A 27,627-nucleotide genomic window follows, 5' to 3' on the forward strand; every position below is an offset into this window, starting at 1 on the left:
CGGGAATAAAAAGTCTACAAAAGAGTTTACGTTAGATATTGCTAAGCATTATTTAGCAAATCGAGAAAAAGAAATTGCACAAACTCATGTATCCAAACGTGTAGAAAAGCAGAGCAAATGATCATCATGTCCCATAAAAACATACAAATTCTGTAAAGGATGCAACGCATATGTTTGCAAAACATGCTTTCCTAACAAACATTAAGAAAGAGTATTGAAAATAGGAAAAATGTGGGTATAAGATAAGTAACCTACTAAATATCAATGACTTGTGACCCTAAAAAATGCTAAAATATTCCAATTTCAGCTTGTAAACGAGATTAATATTTTTTTCTAAAAAACTATTAACTTTATTGAAAAATTCCCAAGGATAAAAATGTCTTATAATTAATTGAAGAATATTCTAAATTTTTTTCAAATTTTTTATAAACAATTTTTTATTTTTCCTAATATTACGAGACTGAAATTTAAAAAATTGTTTATAAAAAATTTGAAAAAAATTTAGAATATTCTTCAATTAATTATAAGACATTTTTATCCTTGGGAAATTTTCAATAAAGTTCGTAATTGATGAGAAAAAAGCTTGTGAAATTTTGTAACAAAAAATCGTGTTTGCCGCCATTTTGCTTCGACCATCAAGAATTTTTCATTTCCTACGGACAATATTTTGAAACTTTGGAATGTTTGTGCCAACTTGTGCCCATTTTTAATGAAGAGGAACATCAAATTTTAGTAGAAAATTTAACTTTTAAAATTTTTGTCGCAAAATTTTTAGCACTTTTTGAGGAAAAAGTCACTATATCTTTTTTTCACGCAACCAAATCATAATTTAAATTATACCATCTTGTAGAGCGACCTCGAAAACATAAGTAAAGGTATTTTGCGATATGTGCAACAAGATTTAGCACTTTAAATCTGATCGCAAAGTAAACCTTTGATTCTTGCCGTTTTGGGCGTTAATGGGTTAATGTGATTGACGGCATTAACTCGGGATGTTATATCCGAGAGTGTGCGATAGTTCTTTATAATTATGTTTTGTGACGACACCAATACGCATAGAATTGGCCACGTCACAATATAAAACACTATTTTTTGTACTAATGTTCTTATCATCACTAATATCCTTACTAATAATTTGACCATTTAACACAATTTACACTACGGAATACTTTATTTACACGGGTATTTACAATTTCTTCTGCATTTAACAGAAAATCACGTGGTTCTATATAATTTGAGTTTATCACCATACTACTGCATATTCGACTATTAAATGCTGATTCAAGCTCCTCCCAAATGAGTCCTTCCGCAGCATTGGAGCCAGAACCAAATTTAATGAAACTCTTATCCTTTGCCGATCGGAGGAGGAGGCATTTAATGCTTGCGATCTCGGCAAAGTGTTTCTGTCGCGTACCTACTGAAGCATTTCGATCAATGTTTCTTAACTCCTGAATATAATCACGACATTCGCGAACCCGTGTAGAGTATTCATGCTCTGTTCTAATTGAGTTAAACTTTTTTCGAAGTTCGGCATACATTTTGTAAATGAATGATCACTGGAAGATCTCTGATAAGTTGCTTCGTGTCCAACAATAAATCGCTGGATGAAACGATAATGAAACTTTTCACCAGCGATGAATCTTTTTATAATTCGTGCATAGATGAAATTTGATATACTTAGTCATCTATTTGTGTATGTATATGTGTATATTAAAATCGTTTAAAAATAGAAAAATATCAGATATCTAATATGCTGATTTTTCATTTTAAACACGTGCCGTGAATCAGAACAATAAGAATAATGCAGGAGTTTGATACAATAATACAAATGGAATTTTCAAGCTAATTTATTTATTCCTTTTTTCTCATACATAAATTTCATATAATAAACATTCCTCAATGTACATATAACATTATGGTTTAGACATGTAGGTAGGTGTGTATTGTTATTACTATCTTTAATTCTAAAATCACCCCACTCATATTCATCGATATCACTTAGAACAAAATCGCAGATATTACTAAGCCAATTCTTCTTTTCGAGTCCGTTCACGAAAATCTCTTCATCCTCATTTGAACTCACATATTTCCCTTTAATCTCTTTGTATCTATAGTAAGGCGAATAACCAACCATCTAATTTAAACCGTGATGATTATAATATAACCAGCTAGATGGAATGAAAAACAAGAAACTTATCACTTAAAAAGATATATATTTGCAGAATCAATTATACTTACTTTGATTGCTTTATCTCCGCCTCATTTAACTATGTATATGGAAACGGTGGTGAAAATAAAATGTGAAACACTTTTCCATCGCATAAGACTGCAAATTCTTTCACTATAAATGATTTATGTTACAATCGGAAACTTTGGAAATCCACAAATGTTGGAGCCATCGTTTCAATCTTCAGGATTTTTTGGACAAATTGTGTTAAACTGTTGTCCCTGTTCCCTCAACCGATTTATTTATTCGAGAGAGAGAGAGAGAGAGAGAACTGGATAGTAAGTTGCACCCCAAGCACACAATGAATAAATCAAATATTTGCACATGCTATTATATATTAGTTTAAAAATTGCTGAGCTATGGAAAAAAAGCAACACACTCACCTACAGTTAGGGTAAAGCGGATTCAGCGGGGTCAGTAACATGCTGAAAAGATTCAAGGTTACGCGAGCAAAAAAATCGCTGCAAGGAGAATCTGTTTTACCATCTAGGAAACTGCTTTTATCGACTGGGACCTGACATCAGAAGAGTGGGGGTGTGACGTCAAAAGGCCGCAATTATCCTCGCGCACCCCCCCCCCCCGCAACCCTCTCGCCCCTACTTGCTGCGAGCTCAAGTGAAGGCTCCGATTTCCCCCACCACCACTTAGCATTTCTTGACTCCCCCCACTAACACACAACCAGGCTGGTCCGAGTGGACAGGAGTGGGGGGGGGGGGGGGGGCTAGAATCAGCATAGCTTGTCTACTGATTCTCCAGATCATGTTTTCTAAATGAATACTACAATAAATTCAACACAACACTGTAGCAAAATACCACTAGATTTCGGCCACATTCACAAATCTGATAGATAGTCGATTCACTCTATAATAGTTTTCGGATAATCTAGTACCTCTGCCTTATCTGCCGTTGTCTCTATTCCCCTACAACTCGACTACTTCCGAGCATTCGGCTGTTTTCGCTCATGTTATTGTACGCTTTTCGCCTATATTGTATATTTTCACAAAACCGAGATATAAATTTTTTTACACTTAAGTCCTTTTTTTCAAATCTTGTTTTTTATTTAAATACGACTATATCTAAATCGATATGAGAGATTCTGCAAAATAGCTCATTAAAAATTCAAGTTGCAATTGCGTAAAACCTAATAAACCGCCTGTATACAAATTTAATTTACATGAAGTGGATATAAATACATACTTTCCGCCCGAGTTTCACATCTTAATGTTAACATTTGGCACAGGTGTTATATTTTAAGAAAAGTATCAAATTTCTAGTTTTTCTTCATTTTATCGGATATTAATTATTCGATTACGTTTATCAATTCTCTACAATTCTTCCATTAATTTCATTAACATTGCTTTAACAGTTTTCAAGATATTAGCAAAAAAAGAAATAAATCCATTTTTTAATGAAAAATGTTAATAAAAAACGAATAGAAAAAGTTGAGAGTTTGTAATATAAAACAACACATATTTAGAGGTATTCCCACATGTAACTGTCCCATTCGTGCGCTGGTAAGATTTATGTCACGTAAAAGTGCTCTATTGCTTGGCCTATATACTTTCTGATATCATTGACTACAGTGGCTATTGATAGAAAATCGAAAGGTTAGTACTTGCTATTATATCGTTAGACATAGTAGTAATGTCCGTGCCTAACAAATACTCTCTTAGAGTTTTAGATGCAAATACTATATGGCACGTGGTGGGCATCAAATCATTGTCCACAATTGCATATTTATTTTGTTTCGGTTAGCCACATGCGTATTGGAATTTAAATTCTTATGCGACTTTACTCCACTCATTCTGATGAAATGAATTACGAAGTTATTATCTTGCGAAAATGAATGATTTTAAAGAGTTATGCAGGCCGGTAATAGAGCTTTTAATAAAGATAAAGTACATTTATATTTTATATAGTTTTCATAAAACATATTTCAATATTTATTTATTATGTAAATTTTATTTTATAGATTCGAGTTTTGTGGTGCTACACGGTACTACATATTGGACAGATCTATTTGTGCGTCATTTTCTATTTCAAATAGAACACACGATTGATGGCGATGATCTTCTTTTCTTTGTTCGTAAAAAGCACGTAAAAACATCTTCGAGAATTTTACCGAAATTTGAAACAGAAGTTGATGTATTCCGTAAGGATAGTAAAAAACTACCAATTGGTGATCCTGACATTGACTGGGAGGAAACTGTGTACTTGAATTTAGTAGTGCATCAGTTTGATTACAAACTTACATTAGCAATATGCACGAGAACAAGCCCTAAAGAATTACAAGTAAGTGTGTTATTTGTTACTGAAATTAAGGGCCAGTTGCACCAACTGTTGAAGTTAGGTTTAACTCGTTAACTCTGGTTAAACAATAGTTTCCATTATATAAATTATGCTATTTTAAGTAGAGTTTAATTTACTCGGGTTGGTGTAATTAGCCCTAAATAACATAAATTACTAATGTAGCATAAATCACATTTTATAGCCATTTTTTTATTAACATTTAGTTAAGTGATCCGCCATTTTTGTATGTTTGTCATTTTTCAAAGCAATTTAACCTCATTTCAACTTTGCTTTCAAACAAAACCCGTAGATCAATCTAGCTTCGTGTATGTGATTATCTTGGTATAGGATTTGTTTACGGGTATCTTGCAGAGAAGAAATTGATGGAAGGGGGATAACCTCAATCAATTACTTTCGCATATAACGGTTATTGAAAATTGTTGTAATCATTTGAATGACTAATAGATGACTTTAATTTAATTTTAAGTCACATATGCTGTATTAATAGTTACCTCTTTAATCCGGAAACATCATTTTTGTGTTTGAAAAATGGTATGTATGTGAAACTGTCGATAATAGCTCAAGAAAAGGTAGTATATATTATAGCCGAAAGGTATATTATCGCCGCAAAAGTGCTATTTTCACATCGGTGAAGCTCAAATGTAAACTTTTTACCGACAGTACAGCCACTGTACACTCCGGGAAATATATTCTATCTAACTTATAACCAAATGTTTTAAAACGCCTTACTTAAACGGCGGTCAACACTTTTCCACATCACGCTGGTTACCTGGTCTAGCACCGAGTCCCGAGCAATAAACTGAGAACAATCGCAGAACCCTAATATACCTTAGTAGTGTGGCTAAGGGGATTCTATGACCCGTTGGCGAGGGGGTCGGGGTTCCGCGGGGAGACGGGAAGTAGGGGAATTGCCCCACTCCTCGGCTGAGAGCGAATGGCGAGGGGGTCGGAATATCGCGGGGGGAGGGGAACTAGGGGAATTGCCCCCACTCCTCGTCCGGTTGTGCGCATTGTGTTGGATGCCCGCGTGTATCCCCCCTGACGGTAAACTCCTTTGGTGGAGGGTTACACATGTGACCTCCCCCTCTTACCTTAAATTCCTTAAAGAGCGGATGGGGGTGCCCAAGCGAATCTTGACGCTCCTGGGATGAGAGTTGGGGGGGGGGGGGGGGGTGCACAACTGAGTCTTTACGCTCCTGGGTGCCCGCGCAACCGACTTCTTTTAACCCTTAAATGGACGATTTTTTTTTTACGTTTTAAAAAAATATATTTGTGTAATAGACATGTATTACTGTCTAGGAAAAATGAGTAAAAAAATCTAGACATGAATTTACTATTTTTTTTTTGCAATAATGTGAGTGTTGTTTATAAACTACATTGCGCATTCAATGACATTTTGCAAGTATGGGTAAAATAAGAGTGGATATTGTTTTTGAAATGTGTTTATTTATTCTAAATTATGATATTTATAAAAACAATTGCTTTTTTTCGTATCACATAAAGATACACGACATTTTTGGCACATTTTGAACGTAAATCCTGAACATTTCGGGAATTTGCACCTCTGCTGCTTATCCAGCCAAACTGCCCAATGACATGTCTGATCCAATCTGACGTCTTTCAAAGGAATTGCTTGAGCTGGTCCTCGGAACTTCTTCATTACAAGTTCTCTTTGTATTGTGCTCCCACTAGGTCGACCACGTTTAGCGCCATTTGCAGGTAGACCCAATTTGCAGAGGGTTTCGGCAAGTTCTAGTCTAAATGTACCCAAATTGAGAAGTTGATCATTTCCTTTTATATTATTTACCTTCTTGAACATAACCCATGAATTTATAACTGCGAGGTCCAGGAAATGATAAAATAAGCGCATGGTCCACTTGCGGCTCTTTATTGTGATGTGATAACGACCTATAAATGAATCTAATAAGTCCACGCCCCCCATGTGAGCATTGTACTCCTTGATGACTTTGGGGCATGGAATAGCAACTCTCTCTTTCTTCGATTTATCAAAGCGCGTGACTGTGGTTGCTGGTTCTGCTCCTACGTAAGTGGAAAGAAGGTTAACGGGCTTGTTATCTTTCCACACAACAGCACTTACGTCAATATCATCCACAGTCGCCACGTTTTCCTCATAGAATCCTCTGGGTACGTTCTTTTTCATTATAGTGTTTTTGTCAGGCAATTTGCAGTTTCTCAATCGGTTTACTCTTACTGTTCCCAGTGAGAAAATTCCTTCCTTAGCTAAATAGGTGACGAGAGGCACAGAAGTATAGAAGTTGTCGAAGTATATAATGTGATTCACATTGCGTGGTACCATTCTAGTTAACCTGACGACTGTATTTCCAGACTCTCCCAAATCTGGCTCACCAGGTAAGATGTTATTTTTGGAGCCGCCTCCACTGTAAACCTCAAATCTATGAGCATATCCTTGTAGACTGCAGATGAGATATAATTTGAACCCCCACTTGTGGGGTTTATTGGGCATGTATTGTTTTATGTAATGGCTCATTTTGGTTGCACACATCTGCTCGTCTATGGAAAGCCTTTGGTCTAAGGGAACCTTTCCAAACTGGCAGTTGAGCATTTCCTCAAGAGGTCTTATTTTGAATAGCCTGTCATAGTCTGGATGATCTTTGGGTAAGCATAGCGTATTGTCGGCAAAATGGAGAGTGGATCTTATTTTTTCAAATTTTTTTAACGGCATCGTATTTTTTATGTGATCATAACCAAATTTATCACTCCAGTAAGCCCTGGTGTTTGGAAATTTTATGACTGAGGTGTAAATCAGAATGCCTAGGAATTTATTTAGGATATTTTCATTTATAATTTCAGGATTGGATATTTGTTTCTGGGCCGCGTATAAGTTACTTTGTTCTACAATTTGCTTTTTTAGATCTGATGTAAAATAAAATGAAAAAAAATCATACGGCGTGTTACAAGACATCAATGCTTCCGTTATCTGAGTTTCTCCCCTAAAAATAAGGCTGTCTTCAGCAGTAACAAGATTCCGTTTTCGCCAAACCAGAGGTCGCTTAGAAATCCCTTGTGATCTACTCTGGGGTACTGCTTCTCCGGCTTCCAAAATAGGAGGGTCTGGCATATTTTGATCGTTGTCAATTACGAGAGGAGGATCAGCATCCACTTTATCAGACTAGGCATTCTCACCTTCATCACTATTTTCAAGGTCCCGAAGAACATCTCGAGCTGTTTGATAATAGTGACCTTCATCCTCTACTTCGGAGTCCGAGCCGTCTAAGCCATCTTCTGAATCTTCAAGAGTTTCTAAATACTTTGTAATTTCGCTTTCTAGTAATCGCGGCATGCTGAAAAGTAAAATAAAAACCCTTCACCAAACATGCATTTATTTAGCAGGCAATGCGCATTGTAGTTTTCCTACAACATACCAGATTTCGCGTAATTCGACAGTAGCATCAAGTAATTTTCAATGTTTTACAACATGAACATGTAATTGAAGATATAATCAAGCAAATAAAAATATGTTATATACTTACATTATATTTTATCAAAGTCCGAACACAGCTTCAAAACTTAGTTTCGCGCCACTAGAAAAGTTTTCTTCAAAGTGACATTTGACATTCATTTATTTTTAATGCATAAAAATATTGGATAGTGCCAACATTAAAAAAAGTACAAAATTCGTTCAGAAATAAGAACTAGTTGTCAAAATTAACAAAAAAATAAAATAAAGATAATTTTATCTGTGATGTTTAGTATGTTGTTTAAAAACAACATTGTCCATTTAAAGGTTAAGACGAATAGTGCAGACGCTTTAGAGAAAGAGAAAGAGAGAAAGAACACTCGTAGAGAGCGATCCAGTGATCGCTCCCCCTCATTTTTTTTTGTTCGTAAGGTAGAAAAAAGGGAGTATAATTTTTTTTTAATTATAATTTATTAAAGTATTAAAAAGGTTTTATTTACAATGCTTTTTTTTTTTTTAAGAAATTTTTCTTACATTCTATCGCATGATGTATATATGTTTTGCAAATGGCTAGTACGGGGAAAAGTGGATTGGTAGAGAGGTAATTTAAGTGAAAAACACAAATTTTAGGGAAAAAGCCTTTCAGCATAAAAAACCCTCTTTATTGGAATACATATTAAATATATATATATATATATATATATATATATATACCAGGAATTGTAGTTCCTGTCGAATCTCAGCCACATAACAAACACTTTATCGCCTTTTCTGCGCAAGACAAGTCTCAAACGTTAGGAGTTACGACAGTATACTTCAATGGCGTAAACGCATTCGCGCCCCTTTCCGGCTGCCCGCGCCTCTACGCATACACACACACGTATAGGTATACTTCAATGGAGTAGACTGCATATTTCAGGTCATTCCAGATGACTTCCCAATAAAATCAGCAACAGCATCTATAATTAAAAAGAAAAATTATTTATATTTATTATTTGTTTTATCAGTCTTTGACTTTTATTAACTCTTACCGATTTGGTGGTGACTGTCTGTCACACAACCCAAAAGCTCACATAGGCTGCATATTACGTAAACGTAATAATTATTGCAGCCTACGCGAGACTGCAGGTTACTCCGCTGCCATCTGCAGGGCTACGGGCAGCGAATTTGGTAGCCGCAGTGGCTGCTGCTGCTCAGGTATCAAGCGATACCCTCTTCGCACTGCCTGCTACTGCTGCTGCTGCTTCTCTTCATTATGCCGAAATGGCATCACTATTGCCACTGGTTTGGAAGAATTTTCTAAATCTTTTAAGGTCACTTTCTTCTCCGGTAAACTTATTCGCCTTGTGGAGCTCATGATGTTTCACTGAAGACTGAAGTGAAGAGTGCTCTCCTCTACGTATTCCAATCTTCTCTCTCTTTACACTTCAGATGAAGTTTACATCTCTTTATCAATATATATTAGCCTTCTCTCTCTCCACTTCAGATGAAGTTTACATCTCTTTATCAATACTTATTAGCCTTCTCTCTCTCCACTTCAGATGAAGTTTACATCTCATTATCAATGCGGAGAGAAGTTTATATCCATTTATCAATACGTATAGGTTTCTTTCCGTTAACTCCAGATGAATTAGTAAAAGGTATATTTACACTGATATTTTTCAATTTATTTGATAAAAGAAATAGTAAAGGTTAATTTACAATGATATTTTTTCCATTTATTTGATTAAATAATTTAATAGTAAAAGAAAAAGAAATGTGGTAGTTCCTCTTCTTCCCTCTTAGTCTGCTTTGACGCAATATCTTTTTCCTCCTCCTCCTTCTCCACTACTTTTTTCTCCTCTTCCTTCTTCATCTCCTTTGACTCAATACTTTCCCCAGTCTGTTACTCTTCGACTTTCTTCGCTTTATTTTAAAAATACAAACAGGTGATAATTATGAAAAGGTAAAAAAAGATAAAAAAAATACTTACATTCTTCCTCCTCTTCCTTCTTCGTCTGCTTTGACTCAATATCTTTTTCTTCCTCTTCCTTCTCCTCTATTTTTTGATCCTCTTTATCTTCTTCTTCCTTCTTCGTCTCCTTTGACTCAATATCTTTTTCCTCAGTCTGTTTCTCTTCGTCTTTCTTCACTTTATTTAAAAAAAAAAACAATAATTATGAAAATGTAAAAAAAAATAAATACTTACAGTTTTTATGCAAATAATGATGCAGTTTCCGTTCATACTCTTCGAAGTAACGATTGACGTATTCCTCTGTCAATTCTCTGGGAAGAGTGGGTGAAAGAGGAACAATATCCTCTTGAATCATGATTAATTTACACTTTTCGCAGCTCATTTTTTTTTCCTGTGTGCAGCACCGACGACGGTATAAGATTGAATAAAGATTTGAGGACTTGTGTTCTCCTCTTTATTTCTCTAAATGGTTTTTTCCCCCTATGAGTTTGAAAGAATCACATTTTTGCTTTTATCCACTTGGCAAAAACTGACACCTCCTCGTACGGACAGTGGATACGTTCATTGTCCAAGTTCGTCTCTCGAACGTGTAAATTACACGGAGTTTTTTCAAAATCATATAATTTAATTAAATCTTTAAACTTAGGACAACCATACACTTCTAAATTGATATTTTCCATATTTATCCTATTCAATATATTTTTTTCAATATTCCCTCCCTTGTAGGCTACTACGGGATTCTAGCAGGTTAAGCAATTTCTAATAAAATCTTCAACATCCTCCTGCTCGTATTTCTCGAATCCCGTATCACTGTATTTTATACCATGCACCATATTGAGCAAATACCACACAGTTTTGTTGTCTTTGTCACTAAGGTTGTTCATAGTGTCACGCAAACGAAAAGATGCGTAAGAAATTTGGTTACATTTTAAATCAATTATAGCTATATCTTTATATTTAAGTTCTTTTTTATAAACTAAGAAAACTTATATATCCATTATGTGAGTTACTCTATGCATTGTTGCGCTCGCGCTATTCTCGACAAAGAAAAAAACTGAAATGAAGTATCCGAAGAAATATCTCTGTCGAGAGAAAGATTTTATCGTTTCTTTAAAATATAAAGTTACATTTGATAAGGAGTCCATTCTTTCTTAAACAAAAAAAGATATACCCTCTGCATAATCTCCGTAAGATATTTTTTTTTCCTATTGTATTATACTGTGATTAAACTATAGATAACAATCACAATGGGAAAAAAATCTTAGAAATTATCCCCTCCTAAAAAAAAAAAAAAATTGAATTTTAATACGTTTAGCATATTTGTTCCCCTCTTAGAAGGGGAAATAAATTTCTTAAATGCGATAAAAAAAAAGATCGTTCAGTATTGCATCCAGCGACTGACGATAATGACACTGACATTCGTTGATTTTAAAGTTTTTGTATTGATTGACAAAGTTTTATTGTTAAAGAATATGCGGTGTTGCGTGATAATGAAGTGTATCATAATATATTTTCACCACCATTTCAAGAAGCTTGGTTGAGCGATCTCGAGAGAAAACAGAATGAGTAAGTATTTTTTTTTAAATGATAAAAAATATAATGTTTTGTATATAATTTATTTTTAAGTTGGCTTTATTTTAATCGCCATGGATTCAATGGACCGACGGTCATTCACCTTATTACAAGTATAAAGATGTTATAAGAAATTATGTAACGTCATACGAGGAAGGTTGGATTTTCGTGAAAGGACGGGTGAAATATGATTGGTTGAAAAAAATTTGCAACTTAGAAAATATATACAATGTGAAGGAATGTGAGTGGGGTAACTTTAATCTTAGGGGGAGTAAATATTTCGAACCACCGTTACCCAAGTGTATGAACCATTATGGTATATGTTCACTGCAAAATGTCTACTATATGAAATCTGTATATGATCAAAGTAATAAATGACTTCTGAAAAGAAAAACAATGTATATCTAAGTATATCAATGTCATTATGCATCTCGGACGAAACAATGGGATGTGTAGATACCCCTACTTCCATTCTCTATTCGATATATATTAGGGTTACTCTTCGCGAGAGATTTATTCACAATTATTAATTTATTGTTGTTGTTGTTGTTGTCCACCGTATGACAGAATCTTAAATTTTTTTTTAAGAAACACAAAATGTCTACTGAATTGCGAAGAAAGTTTTTTACAATTAATAGTGCGAACGAATACGATGCATGGGTACTGGAATGTCGCGAGCATATTCGACGATTAAGCAACGCGGATCGAGCTTTGCCCGTTGGAACGCGTCAAAAGAATTTCGCCGAAATCGCGTGTATAAAATGTCTATTGCTATGAGCGCAGAGAGAACTGAATTATATTAAATCAGGTGCTGGTTGTAGCAATGACGTCCAAGGACTTATCTGGGAGGAGCTTGATTCGGCGTTTCGAAGTCGAATATGCAGCGGTATGGTAGTTAATAGTAATTATATAGAGCCGAAGGATTTTTTAGTAGATGCGGAAGTATTAGTGCGTGTGCGTATAGATAAGGTATTTGTTAGTGCAAATAGTGTTAAGGTCAATTGTGTATTTAACGGACAATTCGTCTCCAAGGACAATAGTGGTGAAAAAAACATTAGTGCGACTAACGCAACATTGTATAAAACTGATAATTTTAGTGATTGTAATAGGAAAAATATTTTAGACGTTGTTATGAAAAAATTAAGTGAATTTCAAGAGAGTGATAGTAGATGGGCTTTACAAAAAATCCATTATTTACTAGTTAACATTAATCGATTTAACCCGTTGCACGCGGGTCGTAGAATTAATCTACAATCTGCTATCGCACGTAGGAAATCTCTGATAAATTTGGAAACCAGTGATAATGCATGTTTCGCGTGGTCCGTGACGGTGGCACTCTATCCGGCAAAACCTACGGCTAATCCAAAGCGCACGTCCTCTTATCCACATTTTCGGACGGTTTTAGACGTCAGTAGCATAACCTCTCCGACTACGCCAAAACAGATCCCGAAATTCGAGACGGATAATGACGTGTCGGTCAACATCTTTACCTTGGAGAATGAAGAGCAAAGTACCGACGCAAAAATCAGAATTGTCCTCTTCAGGTGACGAAGAAGAAGAGATCGAGGCATGCTAATCTTCTTCTCGTCAACGATGAACAGGGAGCTGCACATTTTATGTGCATAAGGAATCTTTCGAGATTGGTGCGAAGCCAATTCACCAAGAGCAAAATTGCACATTATATATGCGATCGGTATGTATTAATAATGATACAAATATAACTGCATATGTTTTATATTTTTTTTTTTTTTTTAGATGTCTCCACTACTTTTGCACAGTGGAGAAGCTCGAGTCGCATGAGCAGGATTGCGCGCAGCTCAACGATAATCTCCGATTGATGCTACCGAGAGAGTCCGAGGATCGCTGGGTTTCCTTCAAGAACATCAAAAATGGGGAACGAGTGCCATTCGTCGTATACGCGGATCTCGAGTGCATTTATCAAAAGTTGAACAATCGAACAGTAGTAGTAATAATTATTAGAAACATGAATCTATAAGTGTAGGCTATTATTTAAAAAGTGCTCGCGATGCGTCATTCTCAAGATACGATGCTCATCGGGGTGCCGAGTGCATCGAATGGTTCGTACGCGAGCTCGAGGTCATTGCGCGCATCGCGAGCGAGATACTGGGGAGTATCGTGCCCAAGCGTGATCTTAGTCTTATCGAACGATCGTGTCACTATAATGACCCCAATTGTCATATATGCAAAAAGCCGTTTCTTCTGAATCAACTTCGAATTCGCGATCACGATCATCTGACCGGCAGATATAGAGGACCGTCTCACAATAATTGTAATTGATATTTTAAAGATTCGCATGTCATTCCAGTCATTTTCAACAATTTTTCCAAGTATGATTCACATTTTATTATAGAGACGATCGCTAATTTGTACGAGGGATCGGTATATCTGCTGCCTGTATATAAGGAAAAATACATTTCATTCACCAAATATTTGCGAAATTATAATATACGGCTGAGATTTATCCATTCGTTCAAATTTATGGCCTCCAGTTTGGACAAATTGAGCTCTTCCTTGGCGGAATCTCAGCTGACAAATTTGAGGTCACCATTTTCGGACTTGAGCTTCGAGCAGTTTAACTTGCTTACGAGGAAAGGTATTTTTCCTTACGACTATATAGATAGTGTGGCTCGATTGGAAGAGACGGCTTTACCACCGCGCCAGTCGTTTCCCAACAGACTGACCGACAGTGATATCAGCGAGGAAGCATACAATCATGCCGTAGAGGTCTGGACCAAATTCCAGATGCGCATACTTGGGGAGTACAGTGATCTGTACTTGAAGACCGATGTCCTATTATTGACCGACGTTTTCGAAAGTTTTCGCGATTGTTGCATGCTAAATTATAACTTGGATCCAGCCCATTATTATACGCTTCCGAGCTTCACTTGGGACGCGATGTTGAAGCATACGGGAATCAGGTTGGAGCTTTTCACGGATGTGGATATGTTTCTGTTCGTAGAGCGCGGTATACGCGGTGGTTTGAGTCAGTGCTCCTATCAATACGAGAGGGCCAACAATCGGTACATGCAGGACTACGATCCGGCGGAACCGTCGAAATATCTAATGTATTACGACGTAAACAATCTGTATGGGTGGGCAATTTGTCAGCCGCTGCCCACCCATGGATTCCGTTGGATCGAGGACTCTGCCAATCTCGATGTCTCCGCTATACCCTCGGATCATCCCGATGGTTATATTTTGTAGGTCGATTTGGAGTATCCGCGCGAGCTTCACGACAAACAAGCGGACCTACCCTTCTGTATGGTGCGTGAGAAAACGCCAGGCGCGAGCCAGGAGAAACTGCTGGCTACTTTAAACGATATGACGCGTTACGTAGTATATTATCGAGCTCTGCAATAATGTATGCGTAATGGACTCGTACTGAAGCGTATACATCGCGGTTTAACCCTTTCGCTACGGGCGGGTTCTCCGCCGCGGTACTTCTGCTGAACGGAGTGCCGCGACATCACTGCATGTTACGCAACGCCGATCGTCAGCGAGAGTACCGCGGCGGAGAACCCATACTGCTTGAATGTTTTCGAACGAACAAATTTTTTTCCGAAGTGTATTTATAAATAAAGAGTATTCCAGGGTATTTCTAACGTCTTAGTATGCGCTCCTTATTTATAGTATGATAGGAAGTAACATTATGCAATATAATATAATAAAACAATATAACATATTATAATACAATTCTACAAATAATACAAATAATATAACATAATATAATATAATTCTAATAATGTAACTGCGTATGATATATTTTAAAACATGGTGTTACACACAAGCCAACATTGCAAGTTTCGCATTGGTATCGCGATCTCTTTCTTTTGTCATTTCTTGAATAAACTACACACCTTCGCAGCTGATTTTTCTGTCTTGGATTTTCATTTGTGTATAGTGACGGGAAGTGGTTACCAGCGAAGCGGAGTGGATTCGTTTCCCCTGATTTATTTGCAATGGTATTTTTACTTTCAGATTGATAACAACGTAAAAGTTGACGAATTAACTCTAGGTGAAAGCTTGCAATCGATATTTCTTTTCTAGTTTTTAATTTATATAGGCAATACGCATTCCAAAGGCATATGTGAATTAAGTGAAAAAAATATTTTTTGTACCATTTCAATGTTTTGCGTTCTGAGTGAATGGTGCTAATGACCATATCTGTTTTATCAACAGCTCCCATTAATTTATTATAATCAACAACGCACTTTGGCTTCATAATCATTTCTCCGGTCCGATAATGACGTTTCGTTTCAACGAATTCTTCGCTATGGAAAGAGGATAGCATATATACTTCTCTTTTGTCACACCATTGCTAACAAATACTTCGAAGATCGAAAACTCGCTTCACCAGTTTTTAATTTATTCTGGATAACTGGCATGCCTTTTCGCCTTTTACATACTGTTCCACAAGCGTTTGTTTGATTATGATGCAAAAGAATAAAAAGTGCGGGGCTTGTATACCAATTGTCAACGTATAATGCATGGCCTTTGCCTAAATAAGGATTTAGTAATTCCATCATTATGTTTCCTGACTTCCCAATAAATTCGTTTACGCAGTCTACAGTGGTCAATGAGCCATTATAAATAATAAAATCCTGCACAAATCCAGATTTGGTATCGCATAAAACAAATGATTTGATTCCAAATCTGTTTCTTTTAGAGGGTATATATTGCTTAAATGATAGCCTTCCTTTGTACAGGAGTAAGCTTTCGTCAATACATAAATTTTGAAAAGGATAAAATGCCTCCTGAAAACGTTGTCGCAGCTTATCACAAATTTCCCTTATTTTATATAATTTATCAACATCAGCACTCACATTGTTCGTATTAAAATGTAAAATTTCCAGTAAATATAAAAACCGATCTCTACTCATCACCTCTCCGAAAATGCTGCTCCTCAGAAGTTTGTCGTTAGACCAGTATTCAGAATATTTTAGTTTCTTATTTCGCGACATCAAAAATTTGAGGGCAAGAAAGCAATACATCTCTGGGAGAGAAGTATTGTGTGAATTTACTTTATTATGATTATTATCAAGGCTACTGCAGTAACTGTTTGTCGTGCCGACAATGAAGCTCATAATATCTTCAGAGCAGAATAATTGAAAATAATCTAAAATCGATGCCGAATACCCAATTGACGCCTTTATTCCGGAATGCTGGGAATTAAATTTATGGAAAGTTGGTTGAAATAAGTCGCTGACCCATCTAATATCTGTGCGATCTTTTCCAGGTTTAGATGAACAGTCTTCTTCGTATTCGGGTGTGATGGATCTTATCTCTCGAAATCTTTTACTATTTCTATGAGGTCTCTCTCTTGCTAAATTTAAATTTATCTCGTCACCTTCAGAGAGATCCGAATAATTGTTGCATTCGTCAATAAGTCTTTTTCTGTTATTTCTCATCATTTTAGGGGCGAGATGAAATCTATTCAGAAATAATAATTAATCTAAATGAAATTAAAAAGAAATTGAAAAGCGATAAGGCATACCTGTTTTATACAATTTATATTATTATACCTACTTTTATATTGTGTATCTGAAAGTGAATTATCGTTTTACAGTAAGCACTGACTTTATTCGGTACGAACGATCGAACAGCTACAAAATCGAAAAAAACGGTTAGCCGCCATAGATCAGTGGCATCTTGCGGAGAGCCACTATAGTGACCCGTAGTACCTCAGTGGCATCTTGCGGAGAGCCACTATAGTGGCCCGTAGTACCTCAGTGGCATCTTATGAAAGGCCACTATAGTGGCCCGTAGTAGCGAAAGGGTTAAAGTTTCAGCAGTCCACCTGGCTACGCGATTACATCAAGCTGAACACGCGTTTGCGCATCGCGTCCACTAACGAATTTGAGAAGAATCTCGTCAAGTTGATTAACAACGCGGTTTTCAGTAAAACAATGGAGAATGTGAGGAATAGAGTTGACGTGAGGCTCGTAACTAAGTGGGAGGGAAGATACGGGGCGGAAACCCTGATTTCCAAACCGAATTTTCATAGTCTCGCGATTTTCAATGAGAATTTGGTCGCGATTCAATTATCGAAATTGTCCGTGAAATTTGATAAACCCATTTACGTGGGAATGAGTGTTTTAGATATTTCAAAAATTTGCTTGTATGAATTTCACTATGACTATATGCTTCCTACATTCGGCAGTAAATATAGAGCGATGTATACCGACACGGACAGTCTGATATACAGTGTCGAGTTCGACGACGTTTACTCGTACATGAAACGCGATCTCGCGCGATTCGATACCAGCGATTATCCTGACGATAATCAGTATGACTTGCCACGCGTCAACAAAAAGATACCTGGTCTGATGAAGGATGAGAACAATGGTCGTATCATGACCGAGTTCGTAGGACTGAAGGCAAAAATGTATACTTTCAAGGTGCAGGACTGCACGAGAATGACCAAAAAAGCCAAGGGTGTCAAAGGTTAAGTTATCGATAGAAATATAACATTTGACGACTTCAAGGATTGTTTGGATAATTTAACCGTACAGTCTCGCAATCAAAATTTAATTCGATCGAAGCTGCACCAAGTTTTCTCGATCAGTCAGAGAAAGTTCGCCCTCAGTTCGTACTACGATAAGCGTTTCGTTACACCCGGCACCGTAGCGACTCTACCCTGGGGACATTATAGTCTAAAAGAATAATTTTTTTTTATTTATTCGCTTTAATGTTTTTTATTTTAAGAATACAATAGTAGATTTTGTTACAAGGGACGAAAGTTGACGATTGTGGACGAGTGTGAAGTTGGCAGCACGAGCGAAGCGAGGGCTGCCATCACACAAGTACAATTGTCAAGTAGTCCCGAGTAACAAACGATATTTTTTATCCCGAGTGCATTACAGATTTGTAATAAATTAAGAAATTGTTCAGTATGAATTAATTGTAACTAAAGAGTGAATGAAATGATTAATGGATGAGTACGTAAAAGGGTAGATGCAGGTTTTTAAAGGCAGTGATTCTAAGAAGGGCAGGGAGGAGAGCGGGGGGTTCGGGGGCGCAGCCCCTGATGGGGGTTCCGGGGGCGGAGCCCCCTGAAATAAAGACAGAACAAAATTATCATATGTAAAAAAATGTTATTACAAAATGAATAAAAATAAATATAGTCACTCTAATTATGCATTATGATTTATATTGTTTGTTTCATATTACTAAACTTAATGGTATTAAGAAAGAGAGAGAGGGAGAATTTTAGCAATAATTTTAAGTTTCAGGTTATAAAAGAATATCTAAAATTGTAGTTAGAGATAAACGGAAAATTCTTTATATTTTGGTTAATCTTATTCGGAGTTTATTAGTTTCCTTATGACAATTAAAAATAACCCTTTTATTTAATTTCTCATATGGTCAATAGTAACTATATTCAGTCTGTGTGGGATGTACTATACATTTGTCCCTTGGGAGGAAAGTATCGGGCCGAAAGTGAAGTTAACCTCTACTGCGCATGCGCGGCTATACTGGCATGAAAAGATTCATTTTCGATCCCAAAAACTAGACTGAAATCAGGCACTTTCCATGCATGAGTGATGAAAATATTTTTTTAATGATACATCTTAATAAAAAAAACATTGTTCTTATAAAACATTGTTCTTATTGTTGTGGTTCATTCGCAGATTCACGACAAACTTAAGAAATTTTTGTATAATAAACATTTATTAAGAATTATTACAATGTCTCTTTCTATACAATTCGTTATCCAAGAGCTATTAGCTAGTTAATAGTGTACTTAGGAGGCAAAGGATTGCCTAGAGAAGTCTAAGAGGTAGGAGGACTGAAGATCCTAAAAGATTCGACTGGTTCCTCTTAGCTGTAGACTCGAACTGATTTTTGGGGCTGCACGTTTGGGGCTCTTACCCTCAAAGTGCAGGGTCAAACATTACCTTATATGGTAACATTTGTGGTTCCCGATGGTCAAATGCGTCATTGTTATAGAACGTTCGACTGCCGTCGAAGCTAATTTGCCACGTGTCGGGACTTAGCCTTGGCGACAGTGTGAGCGAGCTGCGTCTGGCGCTTCGTATTACACTTAGGAATTTGTCGCTTTTAGGAGTATTTCTCCTTTACAATGAGGCTATTGATATTTTAATATATTTACAATAGATTTAGATTTATTAATTATGTTTTTAAATGATACTAATATTAATAATATTAATTATATAATGCTTATTGTAGCAATGAGTTATGTATGTACGTTTATTCTGTGTACATAACATTATTTATCCAGGAATTGTGCATCCTGTCGAATCCCAGCCACTTAACAAACACTTTTTCGCCCTTTCTGCGCAATACTCTCTCCACCAGATACACATTGGGATTGATAGTTTTCGAAAGCTCGTATTCGTAAAATCCACCCAACAGTTCCGTACCCCTGAAATCCTTGAGGAGATACGTAACGGGATTGGTCCTCTGCACTTTCGTCACCTCGAATATTTCGGTCGTCCAATTTGGCGTGTAGCCTTCGGCGAACATCTGCTTATATTTACTAATTCGTACGAAATCGCCGACTTTGAACTTGGCACGACCTGCGACCTTGATGTTGCTTTATACTGTCTTGAGTAGCTTATCTGCATGCTCGGGTTTCATATCCACGAGACGCATTTCCGTGGTATGGTGCCTTCGCGCATTGTACGCATCTACCAACTCTTGGAGCATAGCGCGCCACTTGTAATTGCCGTTCAGCGTAAATCGTTTCCACATTTCCGTCTTCAACGTACGATTCCAGCGCTCGACTATCGACGCTTTCATCACGCTGTAAGTCGAGTAGTGATTTATTCCGCGTTTCTTTATCAACGCCTGAAAGTCACTGTTGTAAAACTCCTTGCCGTTGTCGTTCTGTAAATTTTTCGGACATCTGCCGGTGTTTAGGAATTCTCGTCATTGCCGTCGCCACTTCTCTGCCACTCTTGGTCTTTAATGCCACCGACCAAGCGTATTTCGAGAGGGTATCGATTACAGTGAAAATGTACTGGTGACCCGCATCGACGTAATTGCGCATATCAACAAGATCGGCCTGCCAGAGATCGTCGAAGCCGCGCACGATGACTCTTCTGCGTGGAAAATATATCCTCGCCGGTGCATGGAGCTCCTCCACCAATTGTATCTTTTCTTTTCTCATTTCTTTTTCAAAAATGGACAGATTCTTAGAATTTATTATTGATAAGTGTTTCAAGTATCAGATCTTTCCCACTCACTTTCTCACTAAATTTTTCACACATTGCTTGCAAAGTTTGATTAATCTTTTTCTCAAATTATTCATTATGTTTATTCAATGTCATTGTCAAATATTGTTTAAATTGAAGCAGTAAATATTCTAAATTTGGTTCGTGAAAGTGTTTCCTACTCTCACAATCCAGTCCAATTCCAAACTTATTTATCGACATTTCAAAATAAATGCAGTACTGTCACTTTTTTTTCAAAAATCAGTCTCTGGTTCCTCGTTATTATTATTCCTCTTTTTGATGAATCATAATGTCGAGAGTATACAGTCTACGATGCATATTAATCAAATGCAAATTTCACAACAGCAGGAACCAGACATTTAATTTTTTTTACCTCGCGCTACCGAAAGACGTTGATATTACACTGAGGTAAAAATATAACGTGCAACTTTCTTTATACGATAAGGTCCTCCTCGCGCAGCTATTCGATTATCGACTGTATCTCGTTGTGATGACTCGTATTACCGGCAGCCACCGATGCGATCAAAAATCTCAAACGTTCGATCAATTTATTCGGATGGTTCCAATGTACGTAGTTGATTGGTCCCTCGGTGACACGCATAAGACCTTTACCCCTCTTTTTTTTTTTATGATGATGATGTTGACGCTTTACTTGCGCCTGATGTTGACGGTATACTTGCGCTTAATATTGATGGTAACCTATTAGGCGGTAACATTGGTTTTCCCAATAGCAATGATTTCATAATTTCTCTATATTTTACACCTATATTACCCTTTGTTTGTTTTAGACTATCGTTCAACAGTTTATGCGCCTTAGTTTGATTGAGAATACTCTTGTATTGTTCCAAATCTTCGGGTTTTATAATAGCTCGATTGGGTTCTCTCATGAAAACTAGTTCATAAGAACCTACTGTACCGGTGTATAGCGTCTTATCGAGAATATTATCTCCTTCATGATTAATAGTCAGGGAGAAATAGCATTTGAATTTCCATTTCGTGCCATAGAGAATTTTAATTTTTTCATGTATAGTTTAGAACGTCCTTAAAGAGCTCCTAAAGTCTCGAACACGAAGGAGGTCGGGAAGGTTATTATTAATTCAAAAAAATGTTCAAAAATGCGTTTCTTTCTGGTTTAACTTAATTAACTCGCTTATTATTAATCGTATAAAAAAATGTGTCAAATAAAACTTGTTCGTAATTAAATTTTCAATAAGATAGGCGGGCTTTAAAAAATCAATTTGTTTTGTTTATTTGTAAAATCATTAATGAAGTACAGGAAGTGGAGAAAAGTTTAAGTAGTGAAAAACCATATAACAAATGCTTGATTGCTACTGAAAGTTCACTAGAAGGTGTCGTTTAATTAGTAGAATTTGCTATAAAAGCCATTTTTCGATATCTAATAATGGTGGCCTATTGCAAAACTATTTATGTCAAAACTTTAAGTAGCTGCCAATTTTGTCCTGGCAGTCATAAATTAATGAAACTAATTGCTCAAAATTGTTATTAACGTTATTAACAAATAGTATAAAGAGCATATTTTTCAATAATAAACAAAGCATTTTTTAATTGAAAAACCCGTTGCGACCGTCCGTATTTCAGCAACTATTGGATTTTAAACATTGCAATAAAATGCATTGTAATGTTTATAAAAAACCATGAATTTTATAAAAAAAATCATGGCGATTGGAGCAGTAGAAGCTGAGATCATCAAGTTTTACTTCACGCTGCACTACGTCGAAAGTATTTGACCTATCGACCTGAAATTTGGCACAGTAGTAGTGTAGATATCACACTATCATATAAATTTTTTTCTTAATCTTTCGTTCAATTTTTCTTGTTTGCAACGAAGAAGAATCTGTTAGAAATCACGCGCTCGGTGGTAGCGATCTCCTCGCTACGTAGCGCGGTGGTGGGGGTAGCGACTGAACAGTGGAGGAGGCGCTCTGGAGATATTAAACAACTTAATTGAAAAATTTATTTCTACATAACCAAAGGTCGTAGATGGATTTTTTTTTTAATTGTATATCATTTTTTCCGTACTTTCCAGCAATATTTATAAAAATTTTATAAGAGTACGGCAAGTGTCAGAAAACTATGCTATTTAACTTATTTGTAATTTTCCAGGATTTCGAAATAAAGTACAGACATGTTTTTAAATTGCATAGTTAAATATACATATGATATTTAACTGCAATTTAAAAACATGTCTGTACTTTATTTCGAAATCCTGGAAAATTACAAATAAGTTAAATAGCATAGTTTTCTGACACTTGCCGTACTCTTATAAAATTTTTATAAATATTGCTGGAAAGTACGGAAAAAATGATATACAATTAAAAAAAAATCCATCTACGACCTTTGGTTATGTAGAAATAAATTTTTCAATTAAGTTGTTTAATATCTCCAGAGCGCCTCCTCCACTGTTCAGTCGCTACCCCCACCACCGCGCTACGTAGCGAGGAGATCGCTACCACCGAGCGCGTGATTTCTAACAGATTCTTCTTCGTGGCAAACAAGAAAAATTGAACGAAAGATTAAGAAAAAAATTTATATGATAGGGTGATATCTACACTACTACTGTGCCAAATTTCAGGTCGATAGGTCAAATACTTTCGACGTAGTGCAGCGTGAAGTAAAACTTGATGATTTCAGCTTTTACTGCTCCAATCGCTATGATTTTTTTTATAAAATTCATGGTTTTTTATAAACATTACAATGCATTTTATTGCAATGTTTAAAATCCAATAGTTGCTGAAATACGGACGATCGCAACGGGTTTTTCAATTAAAAAATGCTTTGTTTATTATTGAAAAATATGCTCTTTATACTATTTGTTAATAACGTTAATAACAATTTTGAGCAATTAGTTTCATTAATTTATGACTGCCAGGACAAAATTGGCAGCTACTTAAAGTTTTGACATAAATAGTTTTGCAATAGGCCACCATTATTAGATATCGAAAAATGGCTTTTATAGCAAATTCTACTAACTAAACGACACCTTCTAGTGAACTTTCAGTAGCAATCAAGCATTTGTTATATGGTTTTTCACTACTTAAACTTTTCTCCACTTCCTGTACTTCATTAATGATTTTACAAATAAACAAAACAAATTGATTTTTTAAAGCCCGCCTATCTTATTGAAAATTAATTTACGAACAAGTTTTATTTGACACATTTTTTGATACGATTAATAATAAGCGAGTTATTTAAGTTAAACCAGAAAGAAACGAATTTTTGAACATTTTTTTGAATTAATAATAACCTTCCCGACCTCCTTCGTTTACGAGACTTTAGGAGCTCTTTAAGGACGTTTTAAAATATACAAAAAAAAATTAAAATTCTCTATGGCACGAAGCGGAAAAAGTGCTATATTTTTGTGTCATTTCTCCCCGACTATAATATCAAATTTACATATACCAAGCGTCAGTTGTTCATTTTTATAAAGAGGTCCAAATGCACGATCAATCAAGTTTTCCCTATCGGTCAGAAGTAATTTAATAGACTTGGCAGGGATGGGATGTAATCGATTATGTTGAAAGGCATATTGTAACAAGCCTGGCCCCTTTTCATCAATATTTAATTTATCTAGCAAACTTTGTTTTGAATCCGGCAGTGTATCACAATCGGGCGACGATTGATCGGTTATAGAAGACTCGTCGTCGGTCATGAAATCCGATCGATTCGTAATAGTTTGATCACTACTACTAAGATTCTTCGCTCTTTTAGCAACTCGATGCAGTGTCGATTTGAAGTAGGCTCTCCTCCTCCTCATTTTATCGTTGTATTTGACAAATGAATTATTATTATTTATGTTATAACTACTCTCTCTTTACGAAACGAGTTTCTTCAATGGATCGATTATCGGCTTGAATGTCTCATTCAAACTGCTCTCCATTATCGCCTTCTCCAATTTCAAGGCACGATGCTTGTCGCGAATAACCTCGCTCGTCTTGGCGATCCTCTTCAAAAGCGATTTTCATCCATCACGATGCTGTTCTGGGAGGTATACAACAGCTTTCCCCGACCTGTTTTTGTTTAAAATAGTTATAAACCGATCTAACTGACACGGTTTTTAACAGATCCGATCATAAACCGACCTGTTCGTCGATAAACTGACACTCAAGTCTGCACTTCGTTCACTCGATTATCAACCGATCAAACTGACACGGTTTCTTAACAGATCCGATCATCAACCGACCTGTTCGTCGATAAACTGACACTATTACCACTCAAGTACGTCCACTCGATCGTGGCGTACTCGTTGAAACCTTTGCGATATCGATCGTTCTTCAGAGAGCTATCCTTGTCTATTACTAAGAAACCGTAATCGCGACTCCAACAGGTCGAATACAATTTGAGAAATTTCTCATACGACATATAACTGTTGACGTTATCGTTGAAAATATGCTTCAGATTAGTTCCACCTTGCTTAAATATTATTAGCAAATTTGCATTATCTCGTATCAGATGCTTTGGGATTTTCGCATAAGTCTGACAAAGATAGAAGCAATCGATGTTGGAATGTCTACCAATGCAAAAGTAGTCCCTTATATTATCTTGCATGCCGTTGGCCACATCGTCGAATATGAAAATAGAATTCGTCTTTGAATCCGCGACATTCACGACCTCGCAATTATTTGAAAATTGAAAGTAACCAATTTCCTCCGTATCTTGTAGAAGCTGTTCCAGATATCGATACTTCGGTTGCTGAAGCGATTTCGAGTAGAGGTACAGGTTTTTGAATCTCACACCGTGCGGACTCTCTATAAGGCTCAGCAGCACGTTTGTCTTGCCGCAATTCGACGGACCGCAAACTATGCAGCGTATAGTAGATGGTAATAGCGATCCGTGACGTTTTTTTATTTGCGTGGTACCATTGTGATCATTACTATCCAAATTTGATACACGAATAATCGACACATTCTTCACGAAATGCATCCTCGCTCTTGACTTTCAGGAACAGCTGCCTTGTCCATTTATATTTCGCGAATTACGGAAATAGTCAGTTGTCATTATGATGGCGTTCATGCTAGTCGTCGATGCCTTGCAGAACTTGACGAATCATCAGCTCGAACAGATACCGAAGATCGTGTTGCTTAAGTACTTTCCAGATAGTATCGCGAATGTGTGGGGAAGATTACCTTAGCACATTCGCGCAGACTCGGATGTGCAAGAATATCAATATTGTTTGCAACACTACAATCTACCTAATACTACTCACCACGACGGACCACCGAGACGGATAAAAGACTGTTACGTTTGTCAGCAAGAAGAGAGAGAGAGAGAGAGAAAAAAATATAGCAGTTGCTCAAAATGTCTGGATCGTTCTTCAATAAAGTCTTAAAGAAATTACTGTTTGAGCTGCACTTGCCCGGTTACAATTATTGCGGGCCCGGTACTCGACTTCGCGAAAGATTTGAGCGCGGCGATCGTGGTATAAATCCGCTGGACGAGGCCTGTCTCGATCACGACATCGCATATTGGTACAAAGAGGATCTACCGGAGCGTCATCAGGCCGATAAAGTGCTAGCGAAGAAAGTGCGTGAACGTATTATCGCAAGTGACGCGACCTTGGGTGAACGCGCGGTCACTACAGCCGTTTGGCATCGATGAATTTAAGCGTAAACTTGGCTTGGGATTACATAATATTGTCGGGAAGAAGAAAGCAGTAGCGGCTAAAAAAGAACAGCAAGAAAAAAATTGGTACTACTACTACGAGGATGTTACGTTTGGCGCTGCGTCAGCAAAGCAGCGTGGCTCGAGTGGCTACCAAATATAATTTGGTCAGGAGAGCCACTGCTGAATTGCGTTAACAGAGCCGACGATACAATCAAAACGTCGGACTTCGAGCGGCGCAAGATTGACAAGTTCAGCGGGATTCGTGGTATTTTAAATAGAAGAGAAAATGCCTCTTCGATAGAGCTCAGATTTGTCTGACTGGCAATGGTATTACGGCTTTGGTTCAGCTTGTTGTATAGTGGCAGTGGTTGTCGTAAGATGTAGGCAGATTTCTGGACGGCTGTGGTCGTTGTAAGATTGGGCAGGTTTCATTGTTGCGGTAGTCGTCGTAAAAGATTGTCGGTTTAAATTGTAGTTGGTTTATTTCTAAAGTCGCGTTGATACGAGTTACAATTAATTTAATATTTAAACTACCAGCACTTCTTTGGCCGGGCGAAGAAAAGTGTTGAGCTATCTACTCCGTAATGCTCGGACGCGACTCGCGGCAGTGAGATGCACAGAATACTGAAATTTGATCGGTCGGTGCGGATTATAAATGCGAAAAGTTTTGGGGGAGGTGGTGCAAGACCTCCTGAATCTCACAATACCTTCCAGCCTACGTCTCACTAGGTCGGGTCGTTAATCGTCAGCCGAACATTGACGCACCCAACCGGGAATTCCGGGTGTCAGCATTGAGCAGCGATCTCGAGTTTCGTGCTCCGCCAAGTGACAGGAAGTCCCGGTGTCGAAAAAGCTAATTCAACACTTTTCTTATAAGTTCTTAATTCTAACTATTCTTCTTATTACTAAAATAACCTATACTGTGTTTGGAAGTACAGGGAACAGACCCCTACGTTACAAGGAAAAGAAGAATTCGTGTACCGAGGAAATGGGGCGGTATAATACCTATACTCCCACTGCAAGGTGTAGTCGGAGTACTGGCAGGTGGACATCGGGTATAGCGAGGACTGTAAACCGTGCAAAAGCTGAGAGAGAACGGTTGCAGGAAATGCAATGTCACAATCGCGCGATGGAAGCGTCGGCGAAGCGCGAGAGAGGCCGAGGTCTTTATCTGAAACCGTACAAGCGAATCGTTGGAGAGGGATATCGTAGGTATAAAAAAAAAAAAAAAAAAACGGTCGGTGAAGAGGAGCGGGAAGAAAATGAATGAGGGGAAATTTCGTCG

General features: G+C 37.0%; 2 protein-coding genes across 2 annotated transcripts in view; one reads left to right on the forward strand and one right to left on the reverse strand.

Annotated features, from left to right (window-relative positions):
* The window catches only part of LOC136774074 (uncharacterized protein KIAA0930 homolog), a 449,327-nt gene that overhangs the window by 37,069 nt on the left and 384,631 nt on the right, over nt 1–27,627 (forward strand). The window contains exon 3 of the mRNA XM_066728154.1: nt 4,200–4,519. Coding sequence (XP_066584251.1) covers nt 4,200–4,519 — 320 coding nt within the window. The remainder of the gene's footprint in view (nt 1–4,199; nt 4,520–27,627) is intronic.
* LOC136774328 (piggyBac transposable element-derived protein 4-like) lies at nt 15,260–16,484 on the reverse strand. The gene is given in 2 exon segments (XM_066728549.1): nt 15,260–15,839; nt 15,841–16,484. Coding segments are annotated over 2 exon segments (1,224 nt in total).

The sequence above is a fragment of the Prorops nasuta genome, unplaced genomic scaffold (assembly GCF_024137725.1).
Source record: "Prorops nasuta isolate Cenicafe-Biocafe unplaced genomic scaffold, Cenicafe_Pnas_1.2 PNAS00001, whole genome shotgun sequence".
Classification (NCBI taxonomy): domain Eukaryota; kingdom Metazoa; phylum Arthropoda; class Insecta; order Hymenoptera; family Bethylidae; genus Prorops; species Prorops nasuta.